The sequence below is a fragment of the Lepisma saccharinum genome, chromosome 8, assembly GCF_977018435.1.
Source record: "Lepisma saccharinum chromosome 8, izLepSacc3.1, whole genome shotgun sequence".
NCBI classification, from domain to species: domain Eukaryota; kingdom Metazoa; phylum Arthropoda; class Insecta; order Zygentoma; family Lepismatidae; genus Lepisma; species Lepisma saccharinum.
Window position 1 is genome coordinate 82,015,129 of NC_139236.1, and position 26,133 is coordinate 82,041,261.

A 26,133-nucleotide genomic window follows, 5' to 3' on the forward strand; every position below is an offset into this window, starting at 1 on the left:
ACCTATGACTGAGTCAATTCTATATACTAGGAGCATAGTATATTCTATTCGTTCTTTGGTTAAATGACCCAGAGGCCTTCTGCTCGAATCCTCACCACATTAAAATGGGATGAAGACTTCGAGAGGCAAAATGTAGTGTGTAAAAATAAAGAAAATTAATAATATCAGAAAAAATATTGGGGTGAGTGGAGGGAATTCATATAAATCTGCACTACAATCTAAAATCGTGAACAAACTACTAACGTTCTTTGCGACTAGTTTTGTATGACCACTGTGTATATGCATGTTAGTTTCGAGAAACATACTCTTCCTTCATATGAACGAAAATACGAAAATTCACTTGCCTTCTCCATAAAAATGGATACATTTCATTGTTCTCATTACAGAAAATGTAGGTTACGTCTGATGGATATCCAAATTTATTTATTTCCATTCTAGTGCAATAGGACAAATGTTGTTATTGATACTGTACTGCAAGCCTGGCGTAGATGAAGAAGTTCAATTTACGGAACAACTTTTTATGGAACGACAATTGACTTACCTCCGAAATCCACAACGGTGTAATCTGGAGGATCATCTAGTAAAAGAGCCTTGGGATCTAAGAATAGATACAAATATTAATTCAAACTGAAATGCGATACTTAAACTTCTCTCTTTACAGTATTTTGTGCAACAGATTAACAGAATTATCCACATAAATAATATTGTGCATTATACACTCATGGTCATAAATTAAGGATAATAGAGGTTTTGGTGCCCCACGATACAGCACTGAAACAAACTAGTTGTGGGAGCACAGACACATGTTGAACACACAAGAAAGACATCCACATACCCTGTTTAACCCTGTTTATTGCAGAAAACGTGAGAAAAACCAAAGAGCGCACATATGATACAAAGCAAGGGAGGTTGTAAATTGTTGTTCCACAGTTCTTTGAGCATGTGCACAGGTTTCAGTATGGAATGTGATGCCCCTGCACATTGACACATGCAGTACAACGGCTTGGCATACTCTGGAGGAGGTTGTCGAGCAGCTGCTGGGGTATGGCCTCCCATTCATGCACATGTGCCTGTCGGAGCTCCTGAAGAGTCCCAGGAGGTGGAAGACGTGCGGCGACACGTCGGCCTAGAGCATCCCAAGCATGTTTGATTGGGTTGAGGTCGGGGGAATAGGCAGGCCACTCCATTCGTATGATGTCTTCTGTTTGAAGGTACTCCTCCACAATAGCAGCTCTGTGTGGCCTGGCCTTGTCATACATCAGGAGGAACGTATGACCGACTGCACCTCTGAAAAGACGAAAGTAATCTTGCAGAATAACATCCCGGTACACCTGACCTGTTACAGTACCTCTGTCGAAGATAAGCAAGGGTGTACGTGAACCCAGAATAATGCCACCCCACACCATGACACCACCACCTCCATACTGGTCCCTTTCGACGATGTTACGGGGTCGGTATCTGTTTCCTGGTTCACGCCAGATGGTTACACGACGAGAATCAGTGTTGAGACTATACCTGGACTCGTCAGTGAAGAGTACCTGAGACCATTCTTCCATTGTCCATGTCCTGTGTTCTCTACACCAGTTGTTACGGGCTACTCTGTGACCTTGTGACAGTGGAATGCAAATTGCAGGCCTCTGGGCGAATAAACCGTGCCTGTTGAGTCGTCTGTACACAGTGTGTCTGGAAACAACTGTTCCAGTGGCAACTGCAAGGTCTCTAGCAAGGCCTCCGGCAGTACTCCGTCTGTGTCTCCGGGCACTTACGGTCAGATACCTGTCTTCTCGTGGTGTTGTACATTGTGGACGTCCACTGCTGTAGCGCCGAGACACGTTTCCAGTCTGTTGGAATCCTTGCCATAATCGTGAGATGACACTTAGTGGCACATGGAGCACCTGTGACACGACCTGCTGTCTTTGGTCCGCCTCTAGCCGCCCAAGTATCCTTCCCCTCATTACATCATCAATATGTGTTCGTTGAGCCATTTCACACACGCACTCACCATTAGCACAACCGAACACAACCTCACACTTCCTATAGGCACTGTACTCTGGTAAGCAGTTTCGCTCCTGTGAGTCATTGGTCTGCTTACAGCGCCACCACACACTGGATCAACGTCATAGTCAACACAGGTTCTTTGGTACAGTACCCGGACATCATTTCAAGCTGCAACGTGCACACCAAATATTTCTCTGTACAAGATTAAGCATTATCCTTAATTTATGAGCATGAGTGTATGTCTGTGATATTAATGGATTCAATTTAGGCAGTAAATGTTAATGATCTTACGTAAATATTGAATTATAAAACCAGTACACTATGTACACGTACACTTATCGATATACTTTCCTTGAAACTTGAATTGAATTGCTTTTTGAAATCCAGTGTGTTGAGAATTATGAAGAATTGATGAATACCAGATTACAAGACATAATGTATAATATTGATTACTTTGAACATCAGTAAACTATTATAATACACACTTGATAAATCATGTAGAATAATTCAGCTGCAGTATCTGATCTATGGATATACTAACATGTTTTGAGTTTTCGTTGTTGCCAATGAACAGTGGAATTGAATCTATATGGCCTTAACAATCCTAGCAACAATGTAATACGTGAGAAGAATTTCCACATTATCAATTTTTAAAAACTTATTATGATTGATTAAGTTATAAAACGAAGTCGAAGCAAGATAAAATATATTTTTTAAGTGAACTATTGAACTTTCAGAAATATGTTTCTATTGGTCTTTGCATATATGTCCGAATACTTAAAATTAAACTAAACGTAATGATTATTTTGAAACTTGTACCTTTTACTTGTATAACAGTAAAATCCTTTTCAACATTGCTGCCTATGCCTAAAATATAAGAGTACAAGCACATTAATAGATGCATCTTTCATTTTCAAAACTTGTTACATAAAAATACTAGATTTATTATTAATAACGACAGGAATATGTGTGTATAAAACACGGTTTTTAACTTAATTCCATTATGTTGAGGATATACATGTAGGCTATATCATAAGACAAAAATAATTATATTTAGGGAGATGGTGATGAAAATTAACAACATAGAAAGTCGTATTGAAACAAGTGATTTAGAACAGATAAACTGTTAAACTAAAGGATTGACCGTAATATGATGGGAATGTCTAAAAAATAAATTCATTGACGTTTTATGGGAAATCCTTTGTTCTCATGCTTCATTTATTTTAATTAGGTCAACATTCGAAAATAGATTACGAAGCATTAATGATTGGAATTAATTTCGTACAATAACAAATAAAAAAAACTAAGCACAAGTGAATGTGACGTCTCTATTAACAATGTAAAGTACGATTTGTGTAAATGTTATTTGTAATATGTCTTTATTGTGTTACAATCTTAATTGAACGCTATTCGTTCATTATTTTAACTTATTTACTTATTCTAACAATACACTTATTTCGTCTTGAATAAACTATTTTAACCATTTGGCCCAGAGAGAGCTCGAGTGAATTACTACTGCCAGAATTTTTCATTGTTTGGGCTCTGTGTTTAGAAAAAATAGTGCACGTGAACATACCTAGTGTAATAATAGATAAATGTAAAACAGAATATTGTCACGTTTTACTAAACATAATTCACGAACACACATTTCGTGCCGATAACAAAGGAAATGTGCTTACAAATATTTTATATTTTTCCCTTTTTCCAATAAATACAAGAATGATTGTAACATTTTATATATGTATTTAATATAGGCATACTTACTTCTGGACATGCTTCCTAAAGGACCGATTATTCCTCTGTCATTTGGTTTTACTTGACCTGGAATAAAACAAAAATCGCAAAAGAACCCCAAAAAATATGAATCGTAATACGAAGTATTATCGTCATAACCTTAGTTATTTTATAAACACTGAATTTTAAGAGCACATTTTGTCACTTCTTAACATGTGCTATTTTTACTCTGACGAGGATTCAAACCCGGAGCTCTTTAGATTACTGATACAGTGTAGTATTCTGCCCTACCTAATCAAAGAGAATAGAATTATCGATGCCCAAGTTGAGCCTAACATTTTATTAATAAAAGAAATGAAAGTCAGAACTCATGTCAATTGATTGATGAGAGGTACTTTGTTGGAACGTAGCATGTAAAATATCTTTAGAAAGAACAAGAGCAATATAAATAATATTCAACTAAGAATGTGTACTAAGCAAAGTACAACATTTCCAAAAACATAATGTTATTAAATACTCAGGTGAGTTTTGTAATACCCAGATATGCAGGCAACGTGTAAATGAATATATTATATTTGATATTTTTGCAAGAATGGTTCAAAAGCCTCTGGCTGTACAATTTTTGTTGATATTCCTTGGGTACTGTTACTCAAGATCTGCTTGCACTGTTATACCAATAACAATAAAGGAACCCTGTTTTATCGATGAAGAGACATCACTTAAAAGTACTAAAGCTCCACGATAGTCCTGAAGTGGTTGCCCCATTACAGATATGACAGATTCCAAATTTTAATTGCGACTGCAATCGGAATAGTTGTGGCATGCGTTGTAATTTCACATTGGAAATTACATCTACCATTTCTCTCTCCTTCTTACAAAATCAAATACTTTACTCATGAAGTAGTTAGTCTACACTATTTACATAATCATTGTAAAATTAAAGTTCTTAAAATTTACAAACTCTTGTAGATTTCTTGAGAAACTTACCTCTAAATTTCCGACTGAACTTGAGTTTTCGGAGTCCTTTTGCAACATTTCCTGTGAGAATTCATAATTTATTAAATTTGATTTAATTTGACAAAAATGTCAGCATTGCTAAGCTGAAATAGTATTATCAACTTCCCGGTAAAAAAATCAAGCCTTAACCAAATCCCTAAGAGTTTAAGTTCAGTTTATGCACAGATAGGCTAATCGGAGCAGGACCTAAAGTTTAAAGTGATATTCGATCCACTATGTGCTTCCACGGGATACCAAAATTATCGTTGTCGAGACTGTAGCTATGACAATGAAAGATGGAAGTTTTATTAAAACTCTTTAAAGACTGTCTTGTCTTTAAAAGTTATCTTTAAAGAATAAAGATTGCTTCACAGTTTTAAAAAAAATGATGACACTGAGAAACGTCATACATTACCTTCACTAATAACATCTCCACGTTTATTTAGAACCACTCCATAACTGCTCTTCTTGCCTATGCGAAACCAATGAAAATTCAATTATAATTTAATTGCAATAATTACCTAGAAAAAATTTGCTATAAATGTTATAGGCTACAGTGGGATGAAATAGCATTGTTCTGTGAATTGTTCATGACTACGGTATTTTATTATTTTTTTCTATTTCGTTTTACATGTTTAACGTATGCTGCTTTCAATTCTTGAAGCTCTCATTGTGCAAGACAAAGAGAATATACATGATAAAAATTTGCTTGGTGATAATTATGCATCTATGGAAGATTAATGCTCAATAAAGTAAATACTAATTATTAAAACTTTCTTCTTTCAATTTTATATATTGTAACTATCTTCTTTTTTTTCCGGTTACAATTTATACACTGCAGCACATAATGTTGTTTGCGAATCGAGCATTTTACAGCTCTGTTGATCAGTAGTTTAAAAAACGTAAAATATATGAACCATTTAATCCTAGTTACTGATTTCTTCTACATACAACGCCACTATTTCAACAAGTTATGATTGATTGAGTTGGTGTTTTAAATCCACTTTATGCACAGTAAGGCTAATTGGGACTGGACCTACAGTTTAAAGTGGGTGCGTGCGCCAAGCAGACTTCTTCATGCGTAAAAGTGCTCCGTAAAAAATCGACAAAATATGTGGTAATTAGTGAGTGTTAGTGTAAGTGAGGGAGCATGCGGTAGTGTAAGGTGTGCCTTGGGTCGCAGGACACCCCCACAATCTGTTCCGGTAAGTACTTTCTCAAACACTGCCAAAATAGTAATCGTGTGCACTCTCCATATATTTCTTATGGAGAATACTGTTGCCCGCAGATGAACGCAAAAGACACCCCCTGCAGCTCACCCAAGGAGTAGTTTGCTTTGCTCACCCCCAAACCCTCACGCAAGAAGGACCAATCTTCATCTGAAAATAAACTAAAAGTAAATTCACCCTTAAGCAAAATAACTGTTGCGAAACAAACATCCCCATGCTACCCTTACGGAGCCACGTCAGTTAAGCCTAACGGATGTCAGTGGTATAAATAACAACCAGACACAGACAAACCGAACTCAGTTAGCATGGTTAATAAACATAGTAGTTTTATGAGAAGCCTGATTGACATTCTGAGACCCCCAGAACCGAATTCAATACAGTAGTTCCAGTTTTATTTGACAAATACAACTGCCACGACACGGCGTAATTCTCGGCTAGAGGGGTCTGTGCATTGCCGGGGCGCGCCGTCATTCTCACTCACTCAGCTGTTACAAAGGACATTCACATAGCGTGACGTCACTCGAGAGTATGAAGTCCATTCCAATACTATACAATACGCGTCAGTTCTCGTAGCACCGGGCAACCTGTGTTTGCGACCGTGCGATTGCAGTTAACGGCCGCTCTCCGTCAATTGGCTTCTTTAATCCAGATTTCATCAACAACTTGGACTACTGTCGGTGTTCCTCATGGCTCCTACCGGTGGCGCCACACCCAAAAACAAAAATTCTACCCCCAAGCAAAACACTCACTTTGGTTTCGAACAGGGTGGCCCTGTCCGTCATTCCCCCCCACCTTCACCTCTGACAAAAAGGAAGCCTGATTCGCCCCTACAACAACCCCAGGACCACTGGAAAAAGTCATTCAACCCGTCACCTGCAAACCCCTTCAGCCCCTCAGCCACCCCTTCCTCCCAGACACCAGGCACCAACGTTCAGACATCAAACTCCAATGCGACTGGCGTATCTTCAATAGACAGTGTTCCCGTTTCTCAGACTATCAAGCTAGAGATGCACAGAAAACTGGTATTAGAAATTACTACCCTCGTCGCTAAAGATAAAAACATATCAGAAGAAAGAAAATCCATCCTCTTAGAACTGATGAGCAAATTAGAACAAGTACATGAAGAAACAGTGTCGGAGAACAAATCACTCAACGCCGTAAATAAAATCCTTCAAGATAGAAATCACCATGTCCAATCTGCAACCCCTAGAGAAGACGTATTATACTCCCAGGTTGTATCAACAAAAAAAAACGACAAACAACAACAAATACAGAAAGCCACATCTACCGTAAAGCACACTGTCTTTATGTCGGACAAAGATAGGAAAATGAGTGCTAAGAAGATACAGGAAATTTTGACCACTACAGTAAATCCAGTGAGGGAAAATATCAAAATCAAAAGCATAAGAACCACAAATCAAATGGTGATAGTGGAAACAGCTTCCAGAGAAGGAGCCGAGAAATTAATTAATAATAAAGATCTTCCTAAACACAACATCTAAGTAGAAAAGCCTCGAAAAAAGGATCCACTTCTGATCATATATGACGTTCCGGCCAATAAAGACCCAGAGGAATTTTACACAGAATTTTACAGCCTTAATCTCCAAGAATCAATTCCATATGAAGAATACACAAATGATTTCAATGTGAGATTTAAAACAGGACGCCGTGACAGCAACACAGTACATCTAGTTGTACAAACCACAAGTAAAATTAGAAAAATCCTTCTTCGCACAGAAAACGTATATTTACCGTTCCTATCTCTTTTCATCAAAGATTATATCGTGGTTGCACGTTGCCTGAAATGTGGAGACCTCGGCCACGTAGCAAAATACTGCAAAAACAAACCCTTGTGCACCCATTGTGGAAATGAGAATCATGAACGCCAACACTGTGATAAAAAAAAACCAACCGAAAACATGCATTCCATGTAAAAACAGGAACAAAACATGCAATAATAAAGACAACAAAGACTGCCCAAAATACACCCTCATGTGGCAAAGACTAGTGGACAAGACAGACTATGGAGAACACCCCTAAAACAAAACGGAAAAGAAATCCACCAAGTAGAAGAAAAAGAAACGCTAAAAGAGCGGCAGCATACCGACTAAAAAAAGCAATCGATTTAGTAAACGCTTCCACGCTAAACCCAGAAGCTCCCCCCTTCATGTACCCATATAGCACATACTTCAATCCCCCAACCCTTCTCGACCTCTCTACTGAACCGTCCAACCTATCGGAGAATATAAAATTCACTACAAACACCCATTCCATCCTCAACGACCCTTTTCCAACTTCTCCTGTCCCAATTGAGGTAATAAAACCCGCTCTGACACGAACACCTACATCTGACACATCATCTCACACCCCTCTTACATTCAAGAAAATTAAACTCACTGCAGAAGACACACTTGACTTATATGACACCGATCTCGATACTGACTCGGAACCTCCATCACCCTCGCCAGAACACTCATCCCATCCCTCGGATCCGTACCTAATATATAGAAACTTCGAACACAACTTGAAACTTTCACCCCTAGAAGAGAGAGATATTCTCATTACTGCACTGAGACTACTAGTCAGGAAGAAGCATAGCAAGGGCAAAACTATTACCTTCCCCATACCAGAAGCAGTGGACAGGATAACGTTAAAAACTTACAACCTTCCTACCGACACAGAGGAGCTGCTCCGGCTAACCGAGACAGCTTTCGGACGTCGCGGAGAGTCCCTGGTACTTGACGATGTTTACGCGGACTTTGTAAGGGCACACGGGAGAATGGAGTTCATAGCAACAAACGAATGGCCCCGATGCCACCAATTAGTACGGCACTCATAGATAACGACAAGATACGCGTTGCACAGATCAACACCAGAAGAAGCAAGCTTGCAACACTTGAAACAATCAATTACTGCAAAGAGCAATACATTGACATAATTCTCATGCAAGAACCATACACATCCAAAAACAAAATTCCCTACATACCACTCAACGTTCACACAATTCAGGACCGCAATCAAACCATGGCAGCAATAATTAACCTAAACAGAAATCTAACAATCACCAAAATAGCACAATTTTGTGACACACACATAAATTGCGCTCAAATATCTTCCGAGCATGGTTCTTGGATCCTAATAAATAGTTATTTTCAATTCAGCCATGACATAGACCCATATTTGGAAAAAATCGATCTGATCTGCAATGCGTACAAAAACTACAAGATCATAATCACAGCTGACACGAACTCCTCCTCTCCGTGGTGGTACAGCCAAGAAACCGACACCAAGGGGGTAGCCATGGAGGAATTCATTTCTGAGCACAATCTACAAGTCGAAAATCAGCCAGATAATCCGCCCACCTACAGGGGAAGGGCGGGCGCCTCAAGCAACATTGATCTAACACTCACGAATGCAAGGGCCTTGGGCGATGTCCAAAACTGGAAAGTTATAGATCTCGCCACAACAAGCGACCACAACTTAATACTATTCGACTTAATCTACAGGCAACATCAGCTTGAACAGACAAACCAGGAGAACATATTGAACTGGAGAAAAATCGATCATCAAAAATTCCTAGAAAAGCTCATTATCCCTGAACAATTGGACCAACAAAAATCACTCAACACGCTCGCAGAGGAACTCTCTGCAAACATCAGACAAGCAATTGAAAATTCATCACCCAGAAATAACCAAAGGAAAATGAAGAGGAAGCCATGGCCAAAGAAATTAACCAACCTTAAGAAACAAATGCAAAAAGCCAGGAAACTATATCAAAAATCCATCATCGCACAATACAGAAATTCCAACCTCCAGATTTACCGTGCCAAAAAAAAGCAATACGAAACCGAGCTACTAAATTATAAGACACAACAATGGAATATCTTCATCGAAAAACGTCTGGAAATAAATAAATGGGGCACCCCGTATAAAATCGCTACCGGCAAAATAAAAAAACCGCAAACCATTTCCATCTTAATTAATGACGAGAACAACACGAATATGACAAAGGACTTGGAAGAAACCATCAACTTCTTAATGAAGAATCTCATACCAGACGACAAACCTGAAAACGACAGCGATGAAAATAAGGATACAAGAAAAATCTATCACCAGCCATATCCAGAATCACCAATATTACCTTTCACTACCCAGGAAGTAGAAAACGAAATAAGCAGCATGAAAATGAAGAAGTCCCCTGGGCCAGACGGAATTCCTGTGGAAATAATACAAGAAATCACCCCAGTACTTACGCCTTACATTACTCAACTATTTAATGAGTGCCTTGTTCAGAAGATATTCCCAGAAACCTGGAAGGAAGCAAACTTAATAATCATCAAGAAACATCCAAATAAAGATGAAACCAGGGTCAATTCATACAGACCAATATGCCTTCTTAACGTTTTGGGAAAACTCTTCGAGAAACTTATCCTAAAAAGACTCAAAGAATTTCGCCTGCTCAAACCCATATCAGGGATACAATTTGGGTTCACGAAAGGTAAATGCACTGACGATGCATTACGCCTTCTATCGTCTACAACACAAAACACTCCAAACAAGTACATGGTTGGAATTATGGTGGACATCGCCGGGGCATTTGACAACTTGTGGTGGCCCAGCCTTTTTCAAACACATAAAAATATGAACTGCCCAGGTACACTCTTCCTACTTCTGAAAAGTTATTTCTCTAACAGAAAAGTTAGCATCAAATATCCGGATCTACAAATGAGTAAGATCACGTCAAAACGTTGTCCTCAGGGTTCCATTCTGGGACCCGAGCTTTGGAATACTAACTTGGAGCCTGCGCTTATGAAACTACAAGACCATCCAGACATAGACCAGACATAGCTTATGCGGATGACATTATCATGCTCACTTCCGGTAACTCAAGAAGGGAAATCGAAGATAAAGCATCTGTTTGTGTTTTTGATGTTTTATTCACTACCACGAGTACTACAAATAACAAATATATTATGGTATATATCGCAATGCACACCGGAGCTGCTTTTGCATAAAACGTCCGAGCAGCCACACTGTTCGCGCGCTCTCGCCTGACTGGCGCAACGTTCTTACTGGCGTGCGTATAAAGAAAACAAATGCATGTTGCTATGCGCGCTAAGCGCTGTGTTCTTGATGTGACATTTCAATGAAAATAACACATGATTATCATACATTCTCCCCCCTCTTGGTCGTACAATAGACCAAAATAATATTATACTGTACTTATCTGTGACGTGATTACACTTAATCACCTTATAACTGCAAATTGTTATATTGACACTAAACTGCACTAAACACTAAACTATTGTTCCAAATCATCTTCGATGGGAAGTGGTACGATCTTGACGACTGGTCTTCTGTATACACCTCCTTTAGTCTTGACGTCGACGACTCGAACAAGTCCATCCTTACCAGGATATACTGCTTCGATGATGCCGAGATTCCAAACAAGGGGAGGAAGTCTTTCATCCTTCAGTATCACAACGGTACCTGCTTGAATCTTCTGCTGACGAGTCCACTTGGATCTCTGTTGTAGTCCATGTAAATATTCTGTCGACCAACGATGCCACAATTGTTGGTGAAACTGCTGAATTGTCTGCCATCTTGTCAGTCTGTTGACTGGTAATTCGGAGATGTCTGGCTCGGGTAACGAGGATAAAGGATGACCTATGAGGAAGTGACCAGGTGTAAGTGGGGTTGGATCTGTTGGATCTTGTGAGATTACAGAAATGGGTCTTGAATTTAAACACGCTTCTACCTGACACAATAATGTTGTCAATTCTTCGAATGTTATCGATGACTTGCCTATTATTCTTATCAAATGATGTTTCATTGATTTAACTGTTGCCTCAGCGAGTCCTGAAAAATGTGGTGATCCAGGTGGCATAAAGTGCCATTGTAGACCTTCTAGTGATAAGTAGTCCTGTAATTTCTTATTAAATGCTTCTGATTGAAATAATCGTAAAAGTTCTTGTAACTCTTTGTTCGCGCCAACAAAGTTGGTTCCATTGTCACTGTATATATGACTACTCTTCCCTCTTCGTGATGTGAAACGTCTAAGGGTAGCAATAAAAGCCTCGGAGGTGAGATTGCTGACTGCTTCTAAATGTATCGCTCTTGTTGATAAACAAATGAATACGGCGACGTAGCATTTGGTAACTGTTTGGCTTCTTACGGTTCCTGTTTTGACATGTATTGGACCAGCGTAATCTACAGCCACATTGGTAAATGGTCTTGATTGTTGAACGCGAGCTGCAGGTAATTGTCCCATCAATTGCGACGAAGTTGTGCTTTTTAGCTTAAAACAGATTATGCATTTATGTAGTATTTTCTTAACTACTTGTTTGCCACGTGGAATCCAATATTTGTCCCTTAAAGAACTTACTAATAGCTGTGGTCCTGCATGTAGAAGTCTTTTGTGCTCTGCTTCGACAATCAATTTTGTAATGTTACCTTTTGGTGGTAATATCATCTGATGCTTGCTGTCAAATGATGATAATTGACTGTTATTCAGACGTCCTCCAACTCTTAGCATCTGATCTTTGTCTAAGAATGGATACAATGTTTTCAAAGAACTTTATTTGAAAGTTCGTGGTTCGAGTTAAGTTCTACGATTTCCTTTGAATAGAACGCTTGTTGTGCAATTTTTATACATGTGTGTAATGCACGTTGCACTTCATTGGGTTTGAGATGCCCAATCATTCTCTCATGAGAGTTCTTGAGATTGTAAATAAACCGTTGACAATATGCCACGACTCTTATTAATTTAGACAATTTTGAAAATTTGTCAATGATGTGAGTCTCTTTGCTCTGTATGAACAATGATAATGTTGATATTCGTCTCATTTCTGGTGCTTCATTTTCAAGCTTTATTGATGAATGAGGCCACCAATTTGAATTCTCTTTCAACCATTCGGGTCCTTGCCACCATAATGGACACTGTTTCATGATGCTTGCATCAACACCTCTTGATATTAAATCAGCTGGATTATCGTTTGAAGGTACATGTCTCCAATTACTGATTTCTGTTAAATCCTGAATTCTAGAAACTCTGTTTCCTACAAATGTTTTCCATTTTGCAGGTGATGCTGATATCCAGGACAGAACAATTTGAGAATCTGTCCATAAATGTATGCTTTCAATTTGCAAATGCAATGCTGGCATTGCTTTATGCACGAGTTCTGCTAAAAGTAATGCTGCACAAAGTTCTAGTCTGGGTAACGTTACTTTCTTTATTGGAGCTACGCGTGACTTTGAACAAAGAAGTTTTACTGAAACTTGACCTTGCTGATTGATGGAACGAATATATAAGCATGCACCATATGCCTTTTCACTTGCATCTGAAAAGCCATGCAATTGTATTTGTGTCACGTTACCTTCTTGTAGTACAAATCTTTCGACGTTTATTTCATTGATGAGTGGAAGTTGCACTTGCAGTTTCTGCCATTCAGTAATTAATTCTGGTGACAGCTGTTGATCCCACTCAACTTCCTTCTGCCAAAGACGTTGAAGAAACATTTTGTATTTGATGACTATTGGACTAACAAGCCCTAATGGATCGAAAATGGATGAAATGACGCCTGTTATTTGACGCTTAGTGGAAATGCTGACTGTTGTAGAACTAGAGGTGAATTTACTGCTAACGATGAATTTGTCTTCTACAGGATTCCAAGAGATTCCTAGTGTGTTTACTCCTTTTTGCGAATGTAATTGGACTGGAAAGTTATCTTCTCTGTATTCTGGTGGAATTGATCTTAATAACTCAGCGTTATTACAACACCATTTGCGTAATACAAATCCTCCTTTAGCTAGTAGCTCGATGAGTTCGGCTTGCAATTGTGCCGCTTGTTGTACATTTTGAGATCCACTAGCTAAATTGTCAACATAAAAGCTCTCTGCTAAAATGTTCGTTGCTTGAGGATAATTACAACTTTCTTCTTGTGCTAGCTGCTGCATACAGCGTGTTGCTAAAAATGATGCTGGCGCTGTCCCATACGTGAGAGTCTGTAATTCAAATATTTTGATCTCTTCGTTTGGCGTGTCTCTCCATAAGATTCTCTGCAACGGAGTATCATCTTGATGTACTTGTATCATTCTATACATTTTTTCGATGTCTGCTGTGAAAGCGATTGGATATGTTCTAAATCTTAAGACTATGGACATCAAATCGGGTTGAATGGTTGGTCCAATCATGAGAATATCATTCAATGATTTTCCGTTGTCTGTCTTGGCGGAGGCGTTGAATACGACACGTACCCTTGATGTAGAATTGCTAGGTTTTACTACAGCGTGATGAGGCATGTAATACGTGACTCCTTCTGAGGTGTTACGTTCCTCTTCAACTTGTTTCATGTGTCCAAGTTCTTCATATTCATGCATAAATTTTACGTAATCTTGACGTAATTCTGGTTCACGTTGCAATTTCGCTTCAAGTTGATGAAACCTGATTGAAGCTAGGTTGTATGATTGTCCTAATGTTTCTTTAGCTTCCTTGAATGGCAAATGTACCGTGAAACGCCCTGTATGGTCACGAGTGGTGTTGTTTACAAAGTGCTGTTCGCATGCCATTTCTTCTCTTGTTGTCACCGATGTTCCTAATTCTTCAAGCTCCCAAAAAGCTCGTATCTGTCTATTTAGATTGTCATCTGTCATTGTGAAACATGAAGTAATCGATGTATTGGCGTTACATTGTTGTGGGATGCGTCCTGATAGAATGAACCTCAATTGTGTGTCTTGAAGTACTGGGAAGTTCTTTGGGTGAGTCATACGTTCTGACTTCAATATTTGAAAGAAAACATCTGCACCTAACAATAACTGTATTTTGCCTGGAATAGCAAACGTAGGATCTGACAATGCGATATTTTTTGGAATGTTCCATTCTTCGTACGGAACCTTTTCTGTAGGTAAATTGCCAGTGATGGTTGGCAACACTGCACATTCTATAATTGTAGAAAAATCGTTTATTGTGGATTGCAAACATACTTCAACACTTGATCTGGTTTCTGATGTGACACCATTTATTCCTCTTATTGGAACGACCCTTCTTTGTTTCGCGAGCCCTAGTTGTTGAACCATATCTGAAGTTACGAAATTCGATTGAGAGGCACTGTCTAATAACCCTCTACATTTTACCCATCTTCCTGTTCGATCTTTCAGTTTAACTAACACAGTTGCTAGCAAAACTTGTGACTGAGGTTTTCCCTTTATTGTGCAATACGAAGCTTGCGGTGAAGAAAATTCATTCAGACTGTACTGAGTTGTGTTAGAAGGCTCTGAGTTATCAGAACGAGAATCTGATTGTTGCGATCTTCTTGACGCTTCTGTTGCGCGATCTACGTGCAATAAGGTGTTGTGGTTCTTTCGGCATTTTCTACATGAGCTTGATTTACATACGCTTGAAAAATGTCCTTTCTTTAAACAATTAGTACATATATTGTTGTCTCGCAAACATTGATATTTCTGCACTTGATTTGCATTAATGAAGTCTTTACATTTGTAAATGGCATGTGACAGTTTACAAAACGGACACGTTGGAGACGACGTAGTGACGTATGCTCTTGTGAATTTGTCTTGCTTTGCATTAACGTACGATTTTTTGCCTGCTTGTTTGTTATCAGAAGTTGAATTGACCGTACTTTTGATGGATTCTAACGCTTGGCATCTTTTTTCTAAGAATGACAAAAAGTCCTTCAAAGTGGGAAACGAAGATTCTGTGCATTGTAATTCCCATGCCTTTCTTGTTGTAACGTCTACTTGTGAAACGAAATGTTGCGTAAGAATCATGTCTTCTAACGAAGCATCTTTTTGTATCGCTCGAAGTGCATTTAGATTACTCGTTGCTGTGTTGACGAATTCCCTAAGTTCTGTTGCATTTTCTTTATGTATGGGTTTAATGTGAAGGATTTCATCAATATACGAAGCTGCAATCAACCTTTTGTTCGAATATCTTTCTAATAATAGCTCCCATGCAACCTTGTAATTCGCTTCGCTGATCTGAAGATTTTCAATGAGACGCAACGCTTCCCCCTTGAGCGAAGTGCGCAGATACTGAAACTTCTGTATTTGCGGAATGTCTTTGTTGTCATGAATAAGCGAACGAAACGTGTCTTCATACGCCAGCCAATGCTTATAATTCCCCTCAAAAGTAGGTAAATGCACGGTTGGAAGTTTCAAGTGTGAACTCGAAGCCGACGTTGTATTGTTTTGCAGCTTTCCTGTGTTATCGAGTTCGTGATCTTTAATGATTGTTCTCATTGTTGACTTAAGCGAAAAATACAGCTATTCTATTTCCGCCCATACCTCTTCCTGACAAGAATCAGTAGACAAGATGTCTATCTTTTGCTGCACGTCTTGAATCCTTTCCCATATTGTTTCTAAGTAAACGGGTGCATATTTCCTCTACGTTACCATGTTCAATGTCAAAGGCACGTACAAATGTTTGCATTCTTGTCATCTGTCCCTTTTGAGTTCCCCTTTGCTTTACTAACGTTTGTAATTCTTCCATTGTTGTGCGTGTTTATTACGGGATACAAGGAAAACAAGGAATTGAAATTGACGTAAAAAGAGCCAGACATAAAAATGAGCATGCAACTGACCTGCTTGTTGCCAAGTCGCTGAAGTGTTTTCTGCGGCGCTCTGCGATGCTGTGTGAAGTGATGCTTTCCGGGTGTCGCTTGTGGTCGATGCGGCAACGCTGCTGGATGAAACTGCGTAATCGCTGAAGCCACTGAAGTCTGCTGAATGATCTTTGCACAATCAACTTGTACGTACGCGTGATAATGTTTGTGCACTGATTCGTATCACTATCCGGCCCGGAGGACCATATGTTTGTGTTTTTGATGTTTTATTCACTACCACGAGTACTACAAATAACAAATATATTATGGTATATATCGCAATGCACACCGGAGCTGCTTTTGCATAAAACGTCCGAGCAGCCACACTGTTCGCGCGCTCTCGCCTGACTGGCGCAACGTTCTTACTGGCGTGCGTATAAAGAAAACAAATGCATGTTGCTATGCGCGCTAAGCGCTGTGTTCTTGATGTGACATTTCAATGAAAATAACACATGATTATCATACAGCATCTACTGCAATCAATATGCTATCCAATTGGTGTGATCATGCTAAACTCAAAATAGCTTCGGAAAAGACTCATTATATTATCCTTAAGGGGAAGTTACAAAGAAACCCTCAAATCAAACTCAGAGAAAGAAACTTAAAAAGAGTAAGAGAAGCTAAATACCTTGGCATTACTCTTCAAGAGAAGATGTTTTTTTAACAGACACATAGCCCTGGCAACAACCCAGGCCGAAACAACTATAAACAGTCTAGCCACATTGAGTTCAGCAAACTACAACCTTCCACTATCACACATAAAAACATATCTCATTACCATATATAATTCTATTATTTCCTATGGCTCGCCCCTGTGGGCCATGGAAACCAGTAAACAGTACATTAAAAACAGATTGAGATCTTCACAACGCAAAGTGATACTTCGCCTAACGGGTGCATTCAGAACAACCTCAACCCTGGCTCTTCTCATGATTGCGGGCCTACAGCCTATTGAAATCGTTATTAAAACTAGAGCATCAAAGTATTACTTTAGAAATGGACAAGAGGACGAAATCTATAAACTAATTGGAATACGCCCTGCCACGGTACCAGAAATTTACAACCACTTGTTTAGCGTCTGGCAACATGAATGGACACAAGCTACGCAAGGAAGGAGACTTCACAGCTTCCTTCCAAACATAAAAGAACGACTTTCGATGGACCATTTCCATCCCACGAGAGGTCTCATACATTTCCTAACGGGACACGGTCCCTACGGTCAACACCTAAATAGGCACAACCTCAGACAGACTGATAAATGCCTGAAATGTAAAACCGAGACGGACACACCGGAACATAAAGCCTTCTTTTGCCAGACATCAAACAAACAAATCGAAGATTTAAAACAAAAGCTACCAAACTTCAACACGTACCAGTTAATAAGAAATCCCGAGCACTTTACGTCACTAAACGACTTAACAAACCTGGTGTCGAAAGAGGAACATTCCGTCTTCAAATCCGGCATCACTCACCTCCCCATTCAACCCCTACCTCCGGAATGTAATATACCCCCCAGAAGATCACAAAGAATCCACCTTCGGCAAACTCAACAACAGGACATTCCTCCTTAGGACTAAGATCACCAAGAGGATAATGAAGCAGAACCTCCCACAGGAACATCAAGAAGGAGACACTAATACAGAAGACAGTGAGTGATACGCCAAAACGAAAAAAGGTTACGCCTCCACGGAGATAGGCAAAGGATAACACTGCAAGGACTCGACCTAGGAACCAACCGAATTTAACCCAGATTCTTCTTTTTCGTTTCTTTCTTAAATTGTAATCTTACACCCCCTTCTTTATTCTCGTTACTAAACACACTGCAAACTTCTCTCACTGATTCTTGACAATTCTCTATATTTCCACTACCGAACGTACTAATGTACCCGATACTTCCCAGGAAATCCCTCCCTACTTCTTCCCTTCCTGATGATGTCCCGGGTACCAACCGTCGTACCGATGTTCATCCCAGTCCGACCAACTCTTGCTGGTCTCCCGCAAGTCTCCTTGCATCAGGTACCACTCGTTCTTTTATATCTCTTCCTACTATTAATACGTACATCTCAAAGCCAATAATACTCTCACTATCTCAAACATAACATACTAGAACATAGACCCTGCTTAACATTCATAGAATCGTGTTAATGTCCATTCCTCATCTCATCCATCAACACTAATGCACACGACACACAATAAAACTTATCCTAAGAAAACATTACCCACCCAATTACACACTTATGTAATTTCGTATCTGTGATCATAAATAACATTAATCTTAAACACTAACACTTATTTACTTCCTACTATTTCTAACCTTTATCTTAATCTTCTTACCTTGTAGAATGATGTGAAACCAACTTTGTTCAGGAAAACCGAACAAATTTGGTTCTTCACACTGGGACATTCTTGCCAATGTCACAGTGAATTATTGTAATTAAAAAAATAATGAAAATCAAGGATGAATCAAAGAAAAGCGGGGGAATCCGTAAAAAATTCACGGAACTGACGCCCTGGGTTAATTTTCAGGTACCAGGGCATAAGCACATACCTCTGAAAGTAGCTTGACTACTTTTATCCGTAAAAAAAATAAAATAATAATCGTTCTATGTAACCATATCTTGTATACAGTTTAGGAAATAAAATTCTTTGTAAATCAGTTTAAAGTGGGATCCGAACCACTATGTGCCTCCACCGGGTATCGAACCCGAGACCCCTTGATTACAAGGCGACGACGCTACCATCAACAAGTTATGCTACTACCAATGATACACATCTACGTAGAGGGATCTACTGTAAAAATATTTATTTGTCGGAAACTAATAAACTACCCAATTATCAATTTGTACAGGAATTAGTGTGTAAGGAAACTAAACATTCATTAAATTACGCCCAATTTGTCCCAAAATACTAATCATAATCACATTCGCTATTCCAACTTCATTTATGTGGAAACTATTATATTTAAAATTGTACCTTCAACACAGACATAATTCCAACATTTTTAATCTTGATCTACAGAATATGTAAATAAAATAATACCCTACCTGTGTTTACATTTACATATTCCCCAGGCTTAAATACTTTCGCATCTGTGGGTATATCATCTGAAAGAAGTAAAACTCTATTTAAATTACTGTACTTTGAACATAGCATTTTTTTAAAAAAAAAAAATTATTGATCTATATTCTTTTTAGTTGAAGACTTTCCAGTGAATAGTTACAAATATTTCTTAACTATTAGATGTTACAAATAACGTAAAATAAACCAAAACAAGCAAGCAAGATAGTACAAATAACCTTTATATAATATTTTCCTTACCTTTTGATTTGTTTCCTCTGTAAATGGCGTATACCTTAGGTTTTGCTGAAAATTAAGCATATTGTTAATGAGGAACACGCATTGAATAAGAGCAACTCTAGCAATTTTGATCATGTAGCGTATCTAGTCAATAGTTATTCCAGTGTTCATGAAATACTACGTCGAATGGGTAGGAGTGCGCTGGTGCCACATATTGGGAAAAGCAAAGGCACTGAAATCCAAGAAGAGCTGATCACAGCATACGATATGGCAACATTCACTTTGTAGTGTTACCTAGTCGCAACGTCAAATCATTCTCCAAAGGCGATTGGGCCGTTACCATCTCTGATCTTTCACAATTGAACGAAATGATTGCTTGGCATTTTTTAAATATTATGGTTTGTAATAAGCTTTTTCTGTATCACATGTATTCTAAAGACGGATTACCAGACAGCACAAACAATGTTGAAAACTTCGGAACAAATCTTGTAGTCCGTTGCAATTTTAAGTTATGTGCCAATATTACAAGTGACACCAATTTCTTTCTAACTTCTTTCCTACCACTTAGAAATATGGCCTTTCCAGGGTACATATTAAGTATCATATAAAGTTCAAAGGCACAGAAAGCTATTTACGAGTACAATTGTTCGAATCGGTGCATCGACTTTTAAGAAATGAATTTACCGGTCCGCGAGCTCACGAAGGTTGCGAACCACTGTTCTAGAGTATTCTTGTGAATCTTCATGTAGTTTGCTTTCGCTATTGCCTAGATATTCTAAATAGTTTCGTGGTTACGTACGTCTATTAACGTGAATGCTCTAGAAGGAATTCTAAGCATATGCAATTTTTCAGATTTTGAAAAATCACAGCGGTTTTTCTGAAAGAGAAGAAAATTCGAAACTGGCGTCGGACAAGATCCAGCCGAGCCTTAAGTACTCACGTTTTATGCCAGCGAATGGTTTACTTCTTCTTCTTGAACTCCCGTCATCTGCAAAGTAATTGGTATTACAATTCCGAGTTATCTTTTGATACAGAAGCCTATTTAAAATGGTTTGTCATTGTTGAAACCACATTACAACTTTACTTACAAGTCTTCAAGTTCATAATTAAATATTCTGATATGTGTCATACCAAACATTTGTATTTAAAAAAATGCACTAATACTCTAGGTTAAATATTTCAGTCGTAATATCAAATCAAAATCATCATCAAATTGAAACATAGGTGCTTGCAACCTATCTCAGTATGCTTTGAAGCACACACATAAAATAATGTGTGAGCCATTCTGTAACAAATCGTGAAATATAGTACTTACAATTTTTTAAAGCATCCGACAATGTTTCCTCCGTTGGGACTGGAAATTAAAATATATCTTCATATATAATTACATTTCCCCCCATGAAACAATCTTAGTATTGGCCCTTGTGCAAACTAGCATATGAAAGTTCAGTGACTATAAAATGTTGCCATTGTAGACAAATGTTTCTTAATTTCTAAATTGATTCAGATTGTGAAAGAAATGAGAAATTACAGTAAACTGAGGCGTGGGATGTACACGTTGCAGTTGCCGTATTACTTTTGCTTACTTTAGCGCACTTTGGGAAGAATTTGAACAAGAGACAAAAGAGCTCGAGGTGCAATGGAGCAGGAAAAGCAGATTTAATAGTGTTGCATCTTCTAAATGATTTCTCTGATATGTTCATGCATTGAACCCGCCTTCACATTGTATTTCGATAGGATTCACAAAGTCTTAAAGTAAGATGCCAATGTGATTTGGATTTTATTTGTAGGTTATGACCCCCCCCCCCCTTAGGCACGCCACTGCCCCCAAATGAAAAACGTTCCTGCACAACTGTCAGTTGGTACTGAACATTTTGGTCAACGCAGTGAGTGTGAAAAGTAAATAAAGTATAATGAGGATAGTGAAAGTCCCAAACCTTTCCTTATATTGCAATGAATGCACTTAAAATAATTATATCTCTACTTATCTATGGGTACACCTCACTATGATTAGCACACCCAGTTTCATGTTCCTATAGCGAAGTGAAACATTGTTCAGCTTGTCGAGTGGGGTGTGAAAATCGGAAATGCATGTTTGTTGTTTTGATTAGGTGATTGTGCAAATATGTATTAGAGTAAGGACCCATAAAATCTATGTTTATATAATATATACATGTGTGATGTTACATTGCAATTAAGCCTATCTGAATATTAATCTCATTTACTAACCTGCTAAGTTTTGTATTGCCCCATCTTCTTCATAGACTTGTCTTTGAGGTATGTAATGCTGTTGTGGTAGAAAATATTTCTGCTGCTGGTGTGCTGAAAAAAACACATTAGCGAAGCATTGATTATTTCAGTACTTGCTAACGTCAATTCAAATTTTCGTCCTGAATAATATACATAAAATATAATTTAGATTAACTGTAATACCAACATTCTTTACAATTAAAAAATATTCATCATTTATGTAATTCATGAGGAAAAGTTCCTTTATATACAGTGTAGTTTACGCATGCAATTTTAATTCATTATTAATGTTAAGGGCTATCGTTATAAGGTGCACTGTATTATTTACTTTTAAACTAATCAAGATGATTTAATGAAACATGCTTATTACCTTTTTGAGATTTTATGGTGTTTCCAATTTTCAATAACTTTTCCCTTTGTTTCCCAAGAATATTTCCTGTTTGATAGAAACTAAAAACAATGAAACATCGATTATGAATGAAGAAAATGAAACAATGAAAATCGATTATGTGATTTGCTAATAATCATTTTTGTTTATAATCAATATATAATATATAATCAATATATAATATATTTTCAAATAGGTAACGTAGATTAGCAAATTTATTGTGGGTAGGTGTACCATGTTGTCATGTTAATCTCACACTCATTACATTTGTTGACATTTTATAGTGTGAAGGATACTATATAAATTTTATATTCTGATATCTTAAGTAAAATTATAATTTTTTAAAGGAATTGCTTTCGTGTTTACAACTTTAGATCTTAGTTATATATAGAGTTGCAAAACAGCAGGCTTTTTTGAATGGAAGGTTTTTTCTGATAAAAAGCAGGCTTTTTGGGGAAAACAACTGAAATTTTGGCTTTTTTTGGCTTTTTACTAATTACAGCTAACCTATTTAACTTGAAGTTACTGTTTTCAGTTTACAGGTTTGTAGTGACATATTTTACAACTAGGTAAAACAAATTACATGATGTAGTAGCCAAGAGACAGATATTGGCCAATCCCAGTGGACACATATTACATAGTGGTTCAGATAAAATTTTAACCCTAACTTACGGAGGGGAGAGGGGGAGGGGACTTGCAGGCCCACCACATCTATTCTTTTAGATTTTTCAACTGGTTGAAAATAAATTGCATTGTTCTCTTAGATGCTCCCAATATTTCTGCATTACCTTTGCTCATAAAATCATAAATGTAACGTAAATAGGAGGCAAATTGCACTTGTTGGGCATATCAGGTGCCATCTTTGAATGCATCTCATTCGAGGCACTCATGCCAGTGACAGTGTACAATTGGTTGGTAATTATTGTAATTATTATATTTAATAAACAACTGCACTTCTAGACAAAAAAACATTAATAAAAAAATATTATGGATTTTGAGAGTTTTAGTGAACGATAAAATATGTGTGAGACACCAATGCAATAATTTGTTATTATATTTTATTAACGATAGTAATATTTGTAATTATTATAATTAATAAATAATTGCACATAATCAGCAAAGGAAGCAGTGATTCAATAATAAAATGTTTTCTTGAATTTTAGTGATAAAAAAGAGTATGGGCTTGTGAGCCGCCTCCCGGTATGTAAGTTTCTCGTATGGCACGGGTAAGCTAGGGTTAAAACTAAACATGTATCATGATGAGCACATCAGACCATGAAATGGACTTAAAACAAGCTTTTACATATTTGTGTCTCAATTTAAATGTTGATGTTATAAAATATGAAAGAAATGTTAATATCAAAATATTCGATGTTTCGGAATAATTAAAAATCTTTACTGTTCACAACACATCATATGCAGAAGTATACATATTCCGTGAATGTGTATATATATTCTGTTTAACGGAGCTCTGAGACGGAAGCAACAAGTGGCTCCAGGAAACCAACCCTTAGAAGTAAATGCAACCTTTCGAACAGAAGCAACATAAGCTGCAAGTGTCGCTTGTCACTTGATCTGTACCGTTGTCTCAGGGAACTTTCAGACCGAAGCAACAAGTGGCATGTGTGACTTCGAAGCAGACACTCAGTAATCCATTCAACCTTTTGAACCAAAGTGCAACAACGAGCTACACATGTCACTTGCATGTTGCTCGGACTACACTGTTCTCTCAATGGTGTGCATCGTGCCACTTTTGTCTGTTGTTGTTGTTGCATGCACGGTGTATGTCTTGCTTTATACTGAAGAAGACTGTGTCACTTGTTATCTGTGACTTCAGTCTGAAAGCTCCTTCAATGGTGCACATCATGTTACCTTTGTCTTGTTTGTGCATGCGTGGTGGATGCTTGCTTTCAGACTGAAGGGGACCATGTCACTTGTCACTTCATTGTGAAACTCTCCACTGTCATGTGTTGCTTCGGTCTGAATGTTCTCTTTACTTAAAATGATTGTTAGCTACTTCATCAGACATTAAGATTTAATTTAACCTGTAAATCACAGAGAACAAATTGCAAGTACTGTTGTTGGAAAAAGGCTGGCTTTTGAAAGAAGGTTCCTTTTATAATCATGAATGGGCCTCTGGAGTGAAATAAAGTAATGCTGTTGCCTTGTAATAAGATGAGCTCTGAGGTTCAATCCTCAGTGGTCAGAGTGCTTCGGATCTCATTTCAATCTGTAGGTCCAGTCCAGATTTCTTAAATAGGATTTTCCCACATTTCCGGCAAGTCTTATTTGCTTCTGCTTCAGTTTTAGTGCCAGTGTTTTTCAACCACCGGGCAGCAAAAGGTCCGTTGCACCAAGGGGTTGACGACTAATTTAAATCTAATTTTATATTTCACATCAAATCTATACATAATTGAACTATGATTATGCCATAGTTGATATATTAATATTAATTGAAACTTTAAAGATCAGAAATGTATTTATGAGTGTAATTGTTGAGATCAGGGCATCGACTTGTAAGAATTAAATTTACTGGGCTGTGGTCTCACAAATGTTGAGAATTTTGCAACAAGCAGCCAAAATACATCACTAGTTGCTCCTTGTCCAGGTTTAGCGGGCATTTAACCAAATTATACATGATGTACAGGAAAGCAAGAATACAAATATGTTTTACTGAACACAAAATTTAATGTAAAGAGATTTGGTACTAGATTTTCGAAAGGTTGAGCAGTATTTTATTTTTTGTTTCATGTATGTGTTCGTATAACAAATTCAAACATCGGAAATCGTATCATACTAATCATACTATTAGGATTTATTAAAAACCCATACAAAACTACTCTACTAATTTGAATATGTTTATATTACATAGATGTATTTAATAAGCTTTTCGAAATATAAAGATAACACAGAAAGAACCGTCCATTCAAAAAAGCCAGTTTTCTTTAAAACACTGTTTGTCTAGCTAAGAATTTCATATTGTAAATTGTATTTTATATTTTGAAATGAACGTCTATTTTACAGTAGGGAGATAAACGAAAACCATGGAACAGGTAAAGTACTACCAACTACTGCATTTTCATTGATTTGAGACACTTTTCTGAAAAAAATCCGGAAAAAGCCCAACCAAAAAAAGCCACAGAAAGAAACTCAGGTTTTTTTTCCAAAAAAGCCGTTTTCTTCCGACCACTTCCAACTCTAGTTATATCTCAGAAGATGAACTTTATATTCATAATTTCTGGCTGGTACAAGTTTTTGAAAACAAAGTTCAATAATTTTATGGTAATAGATGGGATTAAATATTTGTCAACATAATACATGCAAATACTTACTGTATAGACGCAATTTCTGTATTTTATCTGCAACAGAGTTTTCTTGGCAATAAGATAATTTTTTTTTTTTTTAAATATAATGTTGTTATAAAGATCCAATATTTGAGGAAAAGCTGTTCTATATTTTCAAGTGGAACTATGATTGATAATGAAAGATTTTAAGCTTGAAGGAAAAAGTTCATATTGGTCACTATTGTTCAATAACTACTGCTTGTAATATTTTCTATATTAAGATGTGGTCTAGAAACTTTCTTTTTATTCCCACGATTAATAAAATTAGGTACTTACAGTCC

General features: G+C 37.6%; 1 protein-coding gene across 9 annotated transcripts in view; it reads right to left on the reverse strand.

Moving 5' to 3' along the window:
- Positions 1-26,133, reverse strand: part of LOC145991588 (uncharacterized) — a 63,055-nt gene that overhangs the window by 26,138 nt on the left and 10,784 nt on the right. For 2 of the 9 annotated variants that reach the window (XM_083127640.1, XM_083127639.1), the window contains 12 exons: positions 25,841-25,867; positions 22,491-22,556; positions 22,100-22,192; positions 21,186-21,224; positions 20,811-20,858; positions 19,892-19,936; positions 19,618-19,677; positions 5,144-5,200; positions 4,720-4,770; positions 3,763-3,819; positions 2,818-2,865; positions 542-598 (listed from right to left, as the gene is read on the reverse strand). In XM_083127640.1, the coding sequence (XP_082983766.1) occupies positions 542-598; positions 2,818-2,865; positions 3,763-3,819; positions 4,720-4,770; positions 5,144-5,200; positions 19,618-19,677; positions 19,892-19,936; positions 20,811-20,858; positions 21,186-21,224; positions 22,100-22,192; positions 22,491-22,556; positions 25,841-25,867 (648 nt within the window). The remainder of the gene's footprint in view (positions 1-541; positions 599-2,817; positions 2,866-3,762; positions 3,820-4,719; positions 4,771-5,143; positions 5,201-19,617; positions 19,678-19,891; positions 19,937-20,810; positions 20,859-21,185; positions 21,225-22,099; positions 22,193-22,490; positions 22,557-25,840; positions 25,868-26,133) is intronic. The other 7 variants (XM_083127644.1, XM_083127643.1, XM_083127642.1 and 4 more) reach the window with 6 other exon arrangements.